The sequence below is a fragment of the Entelurus aequoreus genome, linkage group LG24 (assembly GCF_033978785.1).
Source record: "Entelurus aequoreus isolate RoL-2023_Sb linkage group LG24, RoL_Eaeq_v1.1, whole genome shotgun sequence".
In the NCBI taxonomy this organism is placed as follows: domain Eukaryota; kingdom Metazoa; phylum Chordata; class Actinopteri; order Syngnathiformes; family Syngnathidae; genus Entelurus; species Entelurus aequoreus.
The window spans coordinates 33,726,188-33,740,054 of NC_084754.1; the positions used below are offsets into that span (position 1 = coordinate 33,726,188).

Consider the following 13,867-nt stretch of genomic DNA (forward strand, 5'->3'; position numbering starts at 1 on the left):
AAAAAGTTTGGGGACCCCTGCTTTACAGTACATGGTAAGGTGTTTATGGAAAATAAAAAAACACTTTGTACACTTAAATAAACTTTATTGAGTTGAAAATGACAACAAAAAGTACATAGCTTCGTAGGCTTTAAAAGATAATAACATTGAACAAGTTAAGGCAAAATATTGATAGTGTAATGTATTTGTAAAAAAAACAAAAAATTGGAAATTAAAAAAGCCTCTTCAGTGAGTATACTGATGAGAATAAAAGTTCCTTAGAACTTCCTCACTAAACTGGTAGGTCAGCTTCTTTTTCACTTTTTGAATCTCACCAGTTTTACCATAGTTCCTAAGTGCACGAGCCATTTTTTGGTAGGTCATTTTTTTGCGATTTCCTTTCTGGAATCCCCAGTGACTCGCCAGAGCTTCTTTGTGTTTCGTGGAGAACTGGAAGATGCCCTTTTCCTGGTCCACCCACCAGATAGAATCACTCATGTCGCCCCTTCTCAGCAAGTCCAAGATGAACTGGTACAAGCGGATTTTTTTCTTGCTGCCTGGATTGGAAAATACATAAACTGTATCATAACAAAAATTGAGAAACTTTCTATCACAGCTCACTTTTCAACAGACATTAAAAACAGATATAATTTTGAGTGGTCAGTGTACAGCTTGTATAGTGCTATCGATTTGATAGTTAATAGATGAACAAAGTCAAAACATGTATTTAAATATTTAGTGTGGATACAATCATTTAATCCTCTTGAGCATGGATTGCCATAATTTTCAGTGGATAGTAAAATATACTGCTAGCTGCACAATGGCTACTCTAAAGGAGGGATGTCCAAATTCACGGCCCCCAGATCAAGTTTTGTTTTGGTGGGGGTCGGGGGAGGTGGTAGGGGGCTGGAGCCTATCTCAGCTGCACTCAGGGGGAAGGCAGGGTACATATTGTTGGAACAAAGCTATAGTATAAAAATGTAAAAATAAAGAGCAAAAGGACATAATGTAATGAGATAAAAAGCTGAAAGATGATATTAAAAACTAAAGGTGTCGAAACTTTGAAAAGTCAAAGTATGTGAGGGTCATTTTGATAGATTTTTTTTTGTAAAAATAAAAAATGCTACAAACAGACATTATAAATCAAAAGTTAGTGTCAGTTTTGTGTTATAAGTGACACATTGTAATATTATTAGTTATTAGTATCAAAATTTCAGCTTTTACTCATTACATTATGTCTTTTTGCTCTTTTTTTTTACATTTCTATTGTTGTATTTTTTTCTACAAATATGTTGCTGGCCCACAAAACCCGAGCTGCGGACTGCAAATGGCTCCCTGGCCGCACAATTTGGACACCTTTACAATAACTAATATTAGTACACTTTGTCATCTGTAACACAAAGCTCACACTACATTTTTGTCATGTCTGTTCATGTTTTTGTTTTGGCCATGTGTTTGTTTTTTGGACTCTTTTTAGTTCCTGGTTGCACTTCCTTGTTTGGTTTGGTTTCCATGGTCACCCATTAGTTTTCACCTGTCTTGTCACGCACCTGTTTCACGTTTCGAGTCACGCACCTGTTTTCACTGATCACGTCACTATTTAAATCTGTCTGTTTCTGTTGTTCGTCCTGGCGTCCTCACACTATTTCAGCACTCTGCTTCATGTCATGTCACAGTTCTTTGCCAAGTAAGTTTTGTTCATTTATGCCACAGCTAGTGTTTTTGTTTAATTGTTCATAGTTTCTGCATTTGTGCAAGTTTTGTGTTTATTACCAAGTTTTGTATTTCCGCCTTTGTGCGCGTCTTTTGTTTTCCTAGTCAAGTTTTTTACCTCCACTGTGAGCGCCTTTTGTTTATTCCTTTTTTTTATTGGTTAAAATTAAAACATGTATTCAAACTCACGTCTGGCTTGCGCCAACTTTCCGTTGCCTTCTGGAGGAACAAAACCCAAGAACCCAGTCTTGACAGTAGGACGCCAGCATAACAGTTTCTCCAAACGAAAGTTGGACGGTTTTGACGAGGCAGCGAGAGAGGTCCTCTGCGCCATGGAGGAGGAATCGCTGCGCTACTCCTCCATGGAGTACAGAGACTCCATTTGGTCCGAGGATTGCGCTGCGTCACCGCAGTTCCGGAGGCGCCACTCCCGACGAAGGACGTCAGGGAGGGCTTCCGCAAGCAGAGAGGACACGTCACTCCCGCAAGCTCCTCCCCCTCCGGGCGGAAGCAAGCCACAGGCAGCCCGGCGTCACCCTGATGACATCACAGCTCAAGATTTTTTTTCTCTGAACTCTTTTTCTTGTGATCACCTGCCCCCAGCAAAAGACTCTAAGTCCAAGATAGAGCATTATCAGGACATGTTTTTACAAATTAGAGCATATCAGTCACAGTCACCCAGTTTTCATGCCCCGCCCCCCAGGACTCAAGCCACGCCCAAGTCACACAATTTTTTTTTTCACCCACTCAATCCCAGGAAAAAAGACTTTTTGGACAGTTTGGAGGGGAAGATTCTGCCCCCCTCCTGACCTCCCTCCACCCACCCCAAAGGACGGTTCCAGACCGCAGGGAGCGCGTCTGGGATTCGCTCCTTGAGGGGGGGGGGCTAGGGCTGGGGACGGTTCAGGTGGGGTCGTTCTTCGATCTGCCAAGCCACAGCCTCCAGCTCGGCCACCACCACCTGAATTTCGTCACGCCAAGCCACAGCCACCAGCACGGCCGCCACCACCAGTCTTTCGACCGGCCAAGCCACAGCCTCCAGCTAGGCCACCTCCACCTGCTCCACGCCAAGCGCCACCAGTCGCAGCTCCACGCCAAGTGCCACCAGTACCTGCTCCACGCCAAGCGCCATCAGTCGCAGCTCCACGCCAAGCGCCACCAGTCGCAGCTCCACGCCAAGCGCCACCAGTCGCAACTCCACGCCAAGCGGCAACCGTGGTAGCTCCACGCCAAGTTCCGCTACCTGCTCCACGCCGCCAAGTGCCGCCAGTCGCAGCTTCACGACGCAAAGTGCCGCCAGTCGCAGCTCCACGACGCCAAGTGCCGCCAGTCGCAGCTCCACGACGCCAAGTGCCGCCAGTCGCAGCTCCACGACGCCAAGTGCCGCCAGTCGCAGCTCCACGACGCCAAGTGCCGCTAGTCGCAGCTCCACGACGCCAAGTGCTGCGTCCACGACACCAAGTGCCGCCAGTCGCAGCTCCACGACGCCAAGTGCCGCCAGTCGCAGCTCCACGACGCCAAGTGCCGCCAGTCGCAGCTCCACGACGCCAAGTGCCGCCAGTCGCAGCTCCACGCCAAGACCAAGCACCCCCAAGCCAAGACCAAGTCCAAGCACCGCCACACCAAGTCAAAGTCCAAGACTAACCACGCCAAGTCCAAGACCAAGTCCAAGTCCAAGACCAAGTCCAAGTCCAAGACCAACCATACCAAGTCCAAGACCAACCATACCAAGTCCAAGACCAAGACCAACCATGCCAAGACCAAGTCCAAGATCAACCATGCCAAGACCAAGACCAAGACCAAGACCAACCTCGCCAAGACCAGGACCAAGACCCTCGCCAAGACCCAGACCCTCGCCAAGACCAAGACCCTCCAAGCAGCCAAGACCCTCCAAGCGGCCAAGACCAAGCTTCGCCGCCCGAAGTGCCATGCCAAGCTTCGCCGCCTGCTTCGCCTGCTGCACCCGCACCTGCGTCATCTGCGGCTTCCACGCCTGCAATGACGACGACGCGCCTGCCTCCTCGTCTGCCACGGTTGTGGCCACTACCTGGTCGTCCGCCACGCCAAGTGCGCCCACCTCTTCGTCGGCCACGCATGTGGCCCTTCCCGGGTCGCCCACCTCGCCTGTGGCGGCGGCGTTCCACTCGCCGCCGCCACATGACTATGCCTCGGTGGATTCGGGGCCACTTGGCCTGGCGACCCACCGCCATGTCCCCCTCCCGCCCTCCCATGACTCTTGATCCTCTTTTTGGACATCTGGGATCTGTCCGTAAGGGGGGGGGGGGGGGGGGGGGGTTCTGTCATGTCTGTTCATGTTTTTGTTTTGGCCATGTGTTTGTTTTTTGGACTCTTTTTAGTTCCTGGTTGCACTTCCTTGTTTGGTTTGGTTTCCATGGTCACCCATTAGTTTTCACCTGTCTTGTCACGCACCTGTTTTCACTGATCACGTCACTATTTAAATCTGTCTGTTTCTGTTGTTCGTCCTGGCGTCCTCACACTATTTCAGCACTCTGCTTCATGTCATGTCACAGTTCTTTGCCAAGTAAGTTTTGTTCATTTATGCCACAGCTAGTGTTTTTGTTTAATTGTTCATAGTTTCTGCATTTGTGCAAGTTTTGTGTTTATTACCAAGTTTTGTATTTCCGCCTTTGTGTGCGTCTTTTGTTTTCCTAGTCAAGTTTTTTACCTCCACTGTGAGTGCCTTTTGTTTATTCCTTTTTTTTATTGGTTAAAATTAAAACATGTATTCAAACTCACGTCTGGCTCGCGCCAACTTTCCGTTGCCTTCTGGAGGAACAGAACCCAGTCTTGACAATTTTGTCTTTAAATGTATGTAATGTCTGTTTTTAGCTTTTTTTTAATGTTTTTTTCTATTTTTTTTTTATTTTATTTTTTTGACAAAATAAGAAAATATCAAAATGGCTCCTGCATACTTTGGCTTTTCTTAATGTGGCCCTTGATGGAAAAAGTTTGGAGACCCCTACTCTAAAGTATATCCACATTTCATTTATAAGACCTTCTGGAGGAAAGTTATGTGGTCCGGATGCAACAAAAATTTAGCTGCTTGGCCACAATACCCAGCAATATGTTTGGAGGAGAAAAGGTGAGGCCTTTGATCCCAGGAACACCATTCCCACCATCAAGCATGGTGGTGGTAGTATTATGCTCTGGGCCTGTTTTGCTGCCAATGGAACTGGTGCTTTAAATGTGACAATGAAAAAGGAGATTACCTCCAAATTCTTCAGGACAACCTAAAATCATCAGCCCGGAGGTTGGTCTTGGGCGCAGTTGGGTGTTCCAACAGGACAATGACCCCAAACACACGTCAAAAGTGGTAAAGGAATGGCTAAATCAGGGTAGAATTAAAGTTTTAGAATGGCCTTCTCAAAGTCCTGACTTAAATGTGTGGACAATGCTGAAGAAACAAGTCCATGTCAGAAAACCAACAAATTTAGCTGAACTGCACCAATTTTGTCAAGCGGAGTGGTCAAAAATTCAACCAGAAGCTTGCCAGAAGCTTGTGGATGGCTACCAAAAGCGCCTTATTGCAGTGAAACATGCCAAGGGACAAATATTAACATTCCTGTATGTATACTTTTGACCCAGCAGATTTGGTCACATTTACATAACCACATCACCAGGGGGAGCTCCACTAACTACGTTAAACCCAGATTCCGATCTAACAAAGGTCTTAACTCATTCTCTTTCTATGCCACATCAATATGGAATGCACTCCCAACAGGTATAAAGAAAGGGCATCTCTATCCTCCTTCAAAACCGCACTAAAAGAACACCTCCAGGCAACTTCAACCCTCAACTAAAACCCTCCCCGGATTGTTAATCAAATGTAAATACCGTAATCAAATGTAGATACTTTTTCTTATGCTTTCTGATCTCTCTCTCTCTATGTCCACTACTTGCTGTACATATCTTACCAAGTCAGTCCTACACTGTTTCAATGTCCATTTCTCTGATGATGCAATTGTCGATGACTGAAGTGTTGATATCAACCAAACCTAACCCCCCCCCTCCTCATCCCACACCCCGGATTGTAAATAATGTAAATGATTCAATGAATATACTCTGATGATTATCTTGTGTGATGACTGTATTATGATGATAGTATATATCTGTATCATGAATCAATTTAAGTGGACCCCGACTTAAACAAGTTGAAAAACTTATTCGGGTGTTACCATTTAGTGGTCAATTGTACGGAATATGTACTTCACTGTGCAACCACTAATAAAAGTCTCAATCAATCAATCAATCAATCACTCTATCACAAAAAGAGTTGTAGAAAGCATTGGAAACTCAAGACAGCCATGACATTATGTTCTTTACAAGTGTATGTCAACTTTTGATCGCGACTGTATATGTACGAGTTTGTCTTCGACAATGGCGGAACCTTACTAAAATCTCTTGTCCATTGGACGTGCTCATATGGACATTCCACCAAACGTATTTTTTCGAGGTAGCAAGCCTTTAAAATAGGGTACGGTTAGTCTCGGTGTGGTCCCTTAAATTTGTTTTATTTTGTACGATCCACTTTAATCCAATTTGCTGCTCTCTCTCACATTACCACGGGTACGGTACAGCAAAAATGGCTACCCGGCACCCACAATGCATTGCAAAATCACGCGCCCTTTCGAGCCATATTGTATAATAATAAAATGGTTGCTGAAATGTAATTACTTTTGGAGATACTCTTGATACAGTTACCATAATAATAGTTCTGCGGTGTGCAGACAGAAACTTTAAATACAATTATACTCACTCGTTTCTTTCTTGACTGTGGGGAGGCCGTGGTATTCCGACACATCCTCCCCTTCTGATACTTCAAGAGGGGGGCTGAAACCTCTTTGTTCCTCCTCAGAGTAGTAGTGGGCGGGCGAGGCAGACGTCTGGTACTGATAGTACAGTGACGGGGTGTAATTTGAGATCTTCAAGATAAAATGTAGACATGTTATGAGTTTGCATAAAGAAGTACTGTAAGAGACCTGGATAATCTCTTTATACAAAGTGTGCACCATTTTTTGGGAAATTACCATTTTTGAGTACATGGTTTGTTATTCAGAATCTGCAGCACTCTCACTCACAAATCTCAAAGCTAAATATCTAATCAAATTAAAAGTGAGGTTTTGGCTTTTTCTGGATAATATTTGTGTGTGTGTGTGTGTGTGTGTGTGTGTGTGTGTGTGTTCTTGTTTTTTGTACCCTTCATGAGACATCAACAAGGAAAAGTACCTTCCATATGAGGACAAGTCAGGACATAAATCATGGTCCCAATATGGAAAACCATTGCATCTAATAGAGAATGTCTCATTTGCACCCCTGGTGGTGACATCTATCAAAATTAGGGTGGTCCCAAAAAGGATGGATTTTTCAAATTGACTGTGTGACGGTTTTAAAAGGGCTCCCCCTCTGGTCAACATATGAAATAACAAGTGTGTGTAAAAATGTCAAGTGCTCCCCCTCTGGCCAACATATGTAACAGCAAGTGTGTGTAAGAAATTGAAATGCGCCCCCTTTGGCCAAAATTGATTAAAAAAATTAAATCAATATGTACATAACTGTAATAACTTAAAGTAAATAATGAAGAGTAAAACCAAATACAAACAAAAAATAAAATACAAAATAAATTAACTAAAAGCAGTCTTTTTCTCACAATGTGTCAATTTTTTTTTTAGAAAATTGGGAACAATTTCTCATGTTCTTTCTTTCTGTAATATTGCAATATATTCTCGAAAATTATTACTTTTTTATGTAAAATAATTACTTTTTTAAGTAAAATTATTACTTTTTAATGCAAAATGGTGACATTTGTCGTATAAAATTTGGACTTTTATCGCAATATTGCCAATTTTTTTGGTTGTTCTTGTAAAATAGTGACATTTTTGGAGTAAAATGATGACTTTTGTCATAATTTTACCAAGTAAAATTCCGATTATTATTATAATATTGTCAAAGTTTTCTTATAAAATTGTGACTTTTGTCGAGTAAAATTACGACTCTTTTCATAAAATTGCCAACATTTTAAGCTTTTCTCATAAAATTGTGACAGTTATTGAGTAATATTCCAATTTTTATCTTTATTGCACCAATGTTCAGTCTTTCTTGTAAAATTTGGACTTGCGTTGAGTAAAATTACGACTTTCTTGTGAAAAATGTGAACTTTTTCTTGTGAAATTCCACACAAATTTTTCAAGCTATTTTATATTTGTATAGTATGTACATATTATTAATGTTGTAAATACAAATCTTTATATATCTAGAAAGGGTGGTCCTAAAGAGGTAGGCATTTTTCGGAGGTGTCAAGAAGGTAACAAATACATGAATGTGTGTGTGTGTGTGTGTGTGTGTGTGTCTGTGTGCGTGCAAGTATTAGGCAACTGTACAATATAAAGCATTGCATGATTTATATACAGAAATTAACTTGTAAATTGGACAAGTCATTTAATTGTTTTATTCCAGTATTTATATATTTATCTACAATGTTTTTGATTTACTTGTATTACCTAAAGCAGGGGTGTCAAACCTACGGCCCAAGGGCCTTTATCCGGCCCGAGTGAAGAGTTTGCCAAGTATTAAAATGAGCTGCTTTTTATTTGAACGAAAGAAACTGCTGTTCTAAATGTGTCCACTGGATGTCACAATAGCAATTCTGTTAGGCAAGCAAACGGTTTATACCGGAGCCAAGCAAGAGGTACACAGTAAAGGATAAAAGTTTCTTCTGAGTTCCTCGAGAGGTAATTAAGAAGGGCAAAGTGCAAGTTTTTTACAAAAGAAGACAAGAAAAGTGTCACACACTCCAGTCCAAGAAGGCAAAGTTGAAGAATGCACACGTTTGCAGTGATCACTTTTAGGTTTCCCCATTTAAGTATTATCTTGATTTTATGTGTATTTTATCTTGTTTCGGAGTTCTTAAAATGCGTTTTTGATTTGCTTGTTTCGTAATGTACCAACTCGACGAGTCTTAAAAGAAATCATGTGAGGAAACAAAACCTAAAAGAGTTCAGTTTTAACAAAACCCAAAACCAGTGAAGTTGGCACGTTGTGTAAATGGTAAATAAAAACAGAATACAATGATTTGCAAATCCTTTTCAACGTATATTCAATTGAATAGACTGCAAAGACAAGATACTTAAAGTTCGAACTGAGAAACGTTGTTATTTTTTGCAACATACATTTAATAGTTCTGTAGATGATGTCACACCAAGATGGGGCAGCATATCGAGTCTGGCGATGGAATGGGGGCATTTTAAGTACAGTTAGTTATCTACCGATTACATTTTTTTTTATTGATATTATGCGAGAGGACTGCCAGATTCATTTTCAGGAGCAAAAACTACATGAAGAGAACTTACTTGGTCATCTGGACGCTATGGGTCCTTTAAGCTGTTGAATAATGAGGTTTACTTTAGGTAGTATCACACACTAGCTGCCATTGGTTACATGTTGAAAGTGGTTTTTTTCGTGAGTACAAAGGGTGAAATTAGCGTACAGATACGATAATTATTGTACATCTGGCAACGCTACAAATGTTCCAGTAGTGCTTACTAAAAGCGCTTTTTAAACTTTCCAGATTCCAGCATTCAGGCTAGATTTTGTTCAACACCCTTTAAAATTTTTTGGGTAAAATAGTAAATGTTGGACCTCTATCTGTATTAAGTATTTACCGTACATTCATCAGCTTGGAGTTGGCGAACATGCACAAAAATGATGATATGGTCAAAATACTCACTTGCCCAACAATTGTGCAGAGTCAGACGGTGTATTTAGTGTCATGTTTGCTAAGTCGTTGTGATAAAAGAGGATGTAACAAAACTGCATTGTGAAATCTTACTTGAGCCTCTCCTTCACCCTATGAAACCTTCTGTGTGTGTGTGTGTGTGTGTGTGTGTGTGTGTGTGTGTGTGTGTGTGTGTGTGTGTGTGTGTGTGTGTCTAATGTTTGTCCTAAAGTCAAACTTTAAAGCTCAGCACAACGTTGCATGAGATCTTTCATCTTATAAAGATTTAATAAGTTAAATGCTTTTGAAGGTAAAAATAGTCCTGTGGTTGATGCAACACTCACTGCATGAGTCACATCTTTAACTAACCGCTTTGTGAAAAAACCCCTCATATGACTGTAAAACATTTTTTTAAAATCCAGATTAAATGCATGCAGATGCTGGGCTAACATAGCATAAAACATCTTAATAACAGAAGGAACATGGTATGTTATAGGGATGTAACAATATCAAAATCTACGATATGGTATGATATCGTCACAGTATTAAAGGCCTACTGAAATGACATTTTTTTATTTAAACGGGGATAGCAGATCCATTCTATGTGTCATACTTGATCATTACGCGATATTGCCATATTTTTGCTGAAAGGATTTAGTATAGAACAGAGATCCTCAACAGGCGGACCGCGGTCCATGTCCGGACCCAGCGACGTGTCCGTCCGGACCCAGCACCAATTATAGAATTTTTTTAAAATAATTATAATTATTATAAAAAATATAATAATTGTATTCATCTTTGAATTATCGCTAGCGCAAGTCAACGTTCTTTGTTGTTTTTAGTCAAATATCTCCACGTTTCGTTTACACTCTCTCTCTCTCTCGCTCTCTCTGAGAGAGAGAGAGAGACGGAGTGAGAGGGAGAGAACGCCACTCTGATTGGCTGCGGAATCAGCCAATCAGAGTATGGGTTGTCATCTCTATCACAACGACGCGCTGATAGGCTGTTACCACCTGGGTCATACATGCCACATGCATGGAACCTTTTGCTGCAGGCACACAGTTGTCTCGTATCGCTACTTCGCTAACTGTTCACTCGTCAGTCACTGAATGTCAATCAAATCACAATGGCATGCTCCAAGTTGGCTCAGGCTGGTAGAAGAAAGGTGGACAGGGAAACCCGACGTTTCAAGGAAGAATGGACAGAGCAATATGTTTTCATCCTACCTACTGCAAGTACCAGACCAATGTGTCTAATATGCAACAGTACTGTTACTCTGGTGAAAAGTGAACATCTGAAACGTCACTATCTGAAAGAGCACCGCGAACTTGAAGAGACATTTCCTCATGATTTGGAGCTAAGAAAAAAAGAAATCACGAGGCTGAAAAAGTCATATGAAACATCAAGCAAGATTTGTGTTAAATCTATGACCCAACAACAACTAGCAACAGAGTGCTCACTCAGAGTGGCATGAGTTTTGGGTAAACACAAGAAGCCACTCTCTGGTGCAGAAATATTTAAATAATGCTTGACTGAAGTGATGGGTGCCATGTTAGAAGGCAAAGAAAAGGAGGAAATGACAGCTAAAATAAATCAAATCCCACTCTCTGATGCCACAGCTACCAGACGTACTGAATTATTTATTTTATTTCAGTTCTTATTTAATTTTGTTTCAAAGAAAATCTTTTTTGTTAATTTTAAGAAAATGTTAAACTACTACCTACCTCCTGCCAGGGGCGCCGCTAGGGATTTTGGGCCCCATGAAAATAATCTTTACAGGGCCCCCTGTACTATAATTTCATCATCATTAGGGGCCTCTCTGGGCCCCCCTCCATCATGGGCCCCTAGAATCCGTCTCCTTTACCCCCCCTTTTCGGCGCCCCTGCCTCCTGCTACTATATAAGTTTGACCGATAATAAACGGACCCAGCCTGTTTCAAAATAACATTCGTGGACCTTCAAGATTTGTACTTGAGGACCCCTGGTATAGAACAACGACGATAAAGTTCGCAACTTTTGGTCTCTGATAAAAAAAAAAGCCTTGCCCCTACCGGAAGTAGCGTGACGACACCGGAGGAAGGGCTGCTCACATTTTTCTATTCTTTACACCAGCAGCGAGAGAGATTCGGACCGAGAAAGCGACGATTACCCCATTAATTTGAGCGAGGATGAAAGATTCGTGGATGAGGAACGTGAAAGTGAAGGACTAGCGTGCAGTGCAGAGCGTATCTTTTTTCGCTCTGACCGTAACTTAGGTACAAGCTGGCTCATTGGATTCCACACTCTCTCCTTTTTCTATTGTGGATCACGGATTTGTATTTTAAACCACCTGGGATACTATATCCTCTTGAAAACGAGAGTCGAGAACGCGAAATGGACATTCACAGTGACTTTTGTCTCCACGACAATACATCGGTGAAGCACTTTAGCTACTGAGCTAACGTGATAGCATCGGGCTTAACTGCATATAGAAACAAAACAAATAAGTCCCTGACTGGAAGGATAGACAGAAGATCAACAATACTACCAAACTCTGGACATGTAACTACACGGTTAATGCTTTCCAGCTTGGCGAAGCTTAGCAATGCTGTTGCTAACGACGCCATTGAAGCTAACTTAGCTACGGAACCTCGACAGAGCTATGCTAAAAACATTAGCTCTGCACCTACGCCAGCTCTCATCTGCTCATCACGACCCGTGCTCACCTGCATTCCAGCGATCGACGGTACGACGAAGGACTTCACCCGATCACCGATGCGTCGGCGGCCTGGAGACGGAGGAAGTCAAGGTGAGGTCGCCGGCTAGCGCGTCTGCTATCCTTCTCAAAGTCCTCCTGGTTGTGTTGCTGTAGTCCGCCGCTAATACACCGATCCCACCTACAACTTTCTTCTTTGCAGTCTCCATTGTTCATTAAACAAATTGCAAAAGATTCACCAACACAGATGTCCAGAATACTGTGGAATTTTGAGATGAAAACAGAGCTTTTTGTATTGGATACAATGTGTCCGAATACTTCCGTTTCAACGATTGACGTCACGCGCATACGTCATCATACATAGACGTTTTCAACCGGAAGTTTAGCAGGAAATTTAAAATGTCACTTTATAAGTTAACCCGGCCGTATTGGCATGTGTTGCAATGTTAAGATTTCATCATTGATATATAAACTATCAGACTGCGTGGTCGGTAGTAGTGGCTTTCAGTAGGCCTTTAAAGCTATGGTATGGTATTTTTGCGATATTGTCAAAAAATAGATAAATAAAGGCGACTTGGTAAAAATGCCCTAGTGTGTAAAATGAATTGGCAGGAATGCTAAGGCTAAATCCACTCTACTGTATTTGAACACAAACACGATGCTCAAATGTTCTAATCATATTTATTACTACACATGTTCGCTGGTAGGACAAAGTTATTTGATCCTTGAAACAGGTATTTTTGGGTATGGTTCAGTAGCATCCAGTGTTTTAAGTGACACGCACATAATGACAAAAAGTTGAGTGTCCTTAAACTGACAATGTAAACATCCAGTGTACCAACTAGAAAACAATCATGTTTAGTTTAGTGGCTTTCAAGTTTTCTTCTACAAAGTTATGGTACTCTGCAGTGGAGATTTTTCTTTTTGTTTTTACAATGCGGATTCTGACTCTTTTAACAACGTATCCCAGCCGAGTCATACCAAAGACTATACAAATGGGAGCCATTACCTCCCTGCTTGGCACTCAGCATCAAGGGTTGGAATTGTGGGTTAAATCACCAAAATGATTCCCGGGCGCGGCGCCGCTGCTGCCCACTGCTCCCCAAGGGGATGGGTCAAATGCAGAGGACAAATTTCATCACACCTAGTGTGTGTGTGTGACAATCATTGGTACTTTAACTTTAACTTGGATGGCGTGGCGAAGTTGGTAGAGTGGCTGTGCCAGCAATCGGAGGGTTGCTGGTTACTGGGGTTCAATTCCCACCTTCTACCTTCCTAGTCACATCCGTTGTGTCCTTGGGCAAGACACTTCACCCTTGCTCCTGATGGCTGCTGGTTAGCGCCTTGCATGGCAGCTCCCTCCATCAGTGTGTGAATGTGTGAATGTGGAAATAGTGTCAAAGCGCTTTGAGTACCTTGAAGGTAGAAAAGCGCTATACAAGTATAACCCATTTATATAACTTTAACTTTAAATACCTCACCAATTGCTAGATTTCATTTTCATTCATATTTCACACTTAACATTAGATTTAGATTTAACATTTATATTTAGATTAAAAATGTATATTTAACATTAAATTTAGATGTAACGTTTATATTTACGTTTTATATTTACATTTTATATTTAAGTTTTATATTTAGATTTAGATGTAACATTTATACTTAGATTCAACATTTATATGTAACATTTAGATTCACATTTAAAATTGATATTTACATTTAATATTTAGATTTCAAGTTAAAATTTAT

At 41.6% G+C, this 13,867-nt stretch overlaps 1 protein-coding gene across 1 annotated transcript in view; it reads right to left on the reverse strand.

The window, feature by feature from the left end:
• spi1a (Spi-1 proto-oncogene a) overlaps positions 1-13,867 on the reverse strand; it is a 16,943-nt gene continuing 3,076 nt past the window's right edge. The window contains exons 4-5 of the mRNA XM_062035382.1: positions 6,470-6,635; positions 1-536 (exon numbers count right to left, since the gene is read on the reverse strand). Coding sequence (XP_061891366.1) covers positions 226-536; positions 6,470-6,635 — 477 coding nt within the window. The 3' untranslated portion in view covers positions 1-225. The remainder of the gene's footprint in view (positions 537-6,469; positions 6,636-13,867) is intronic.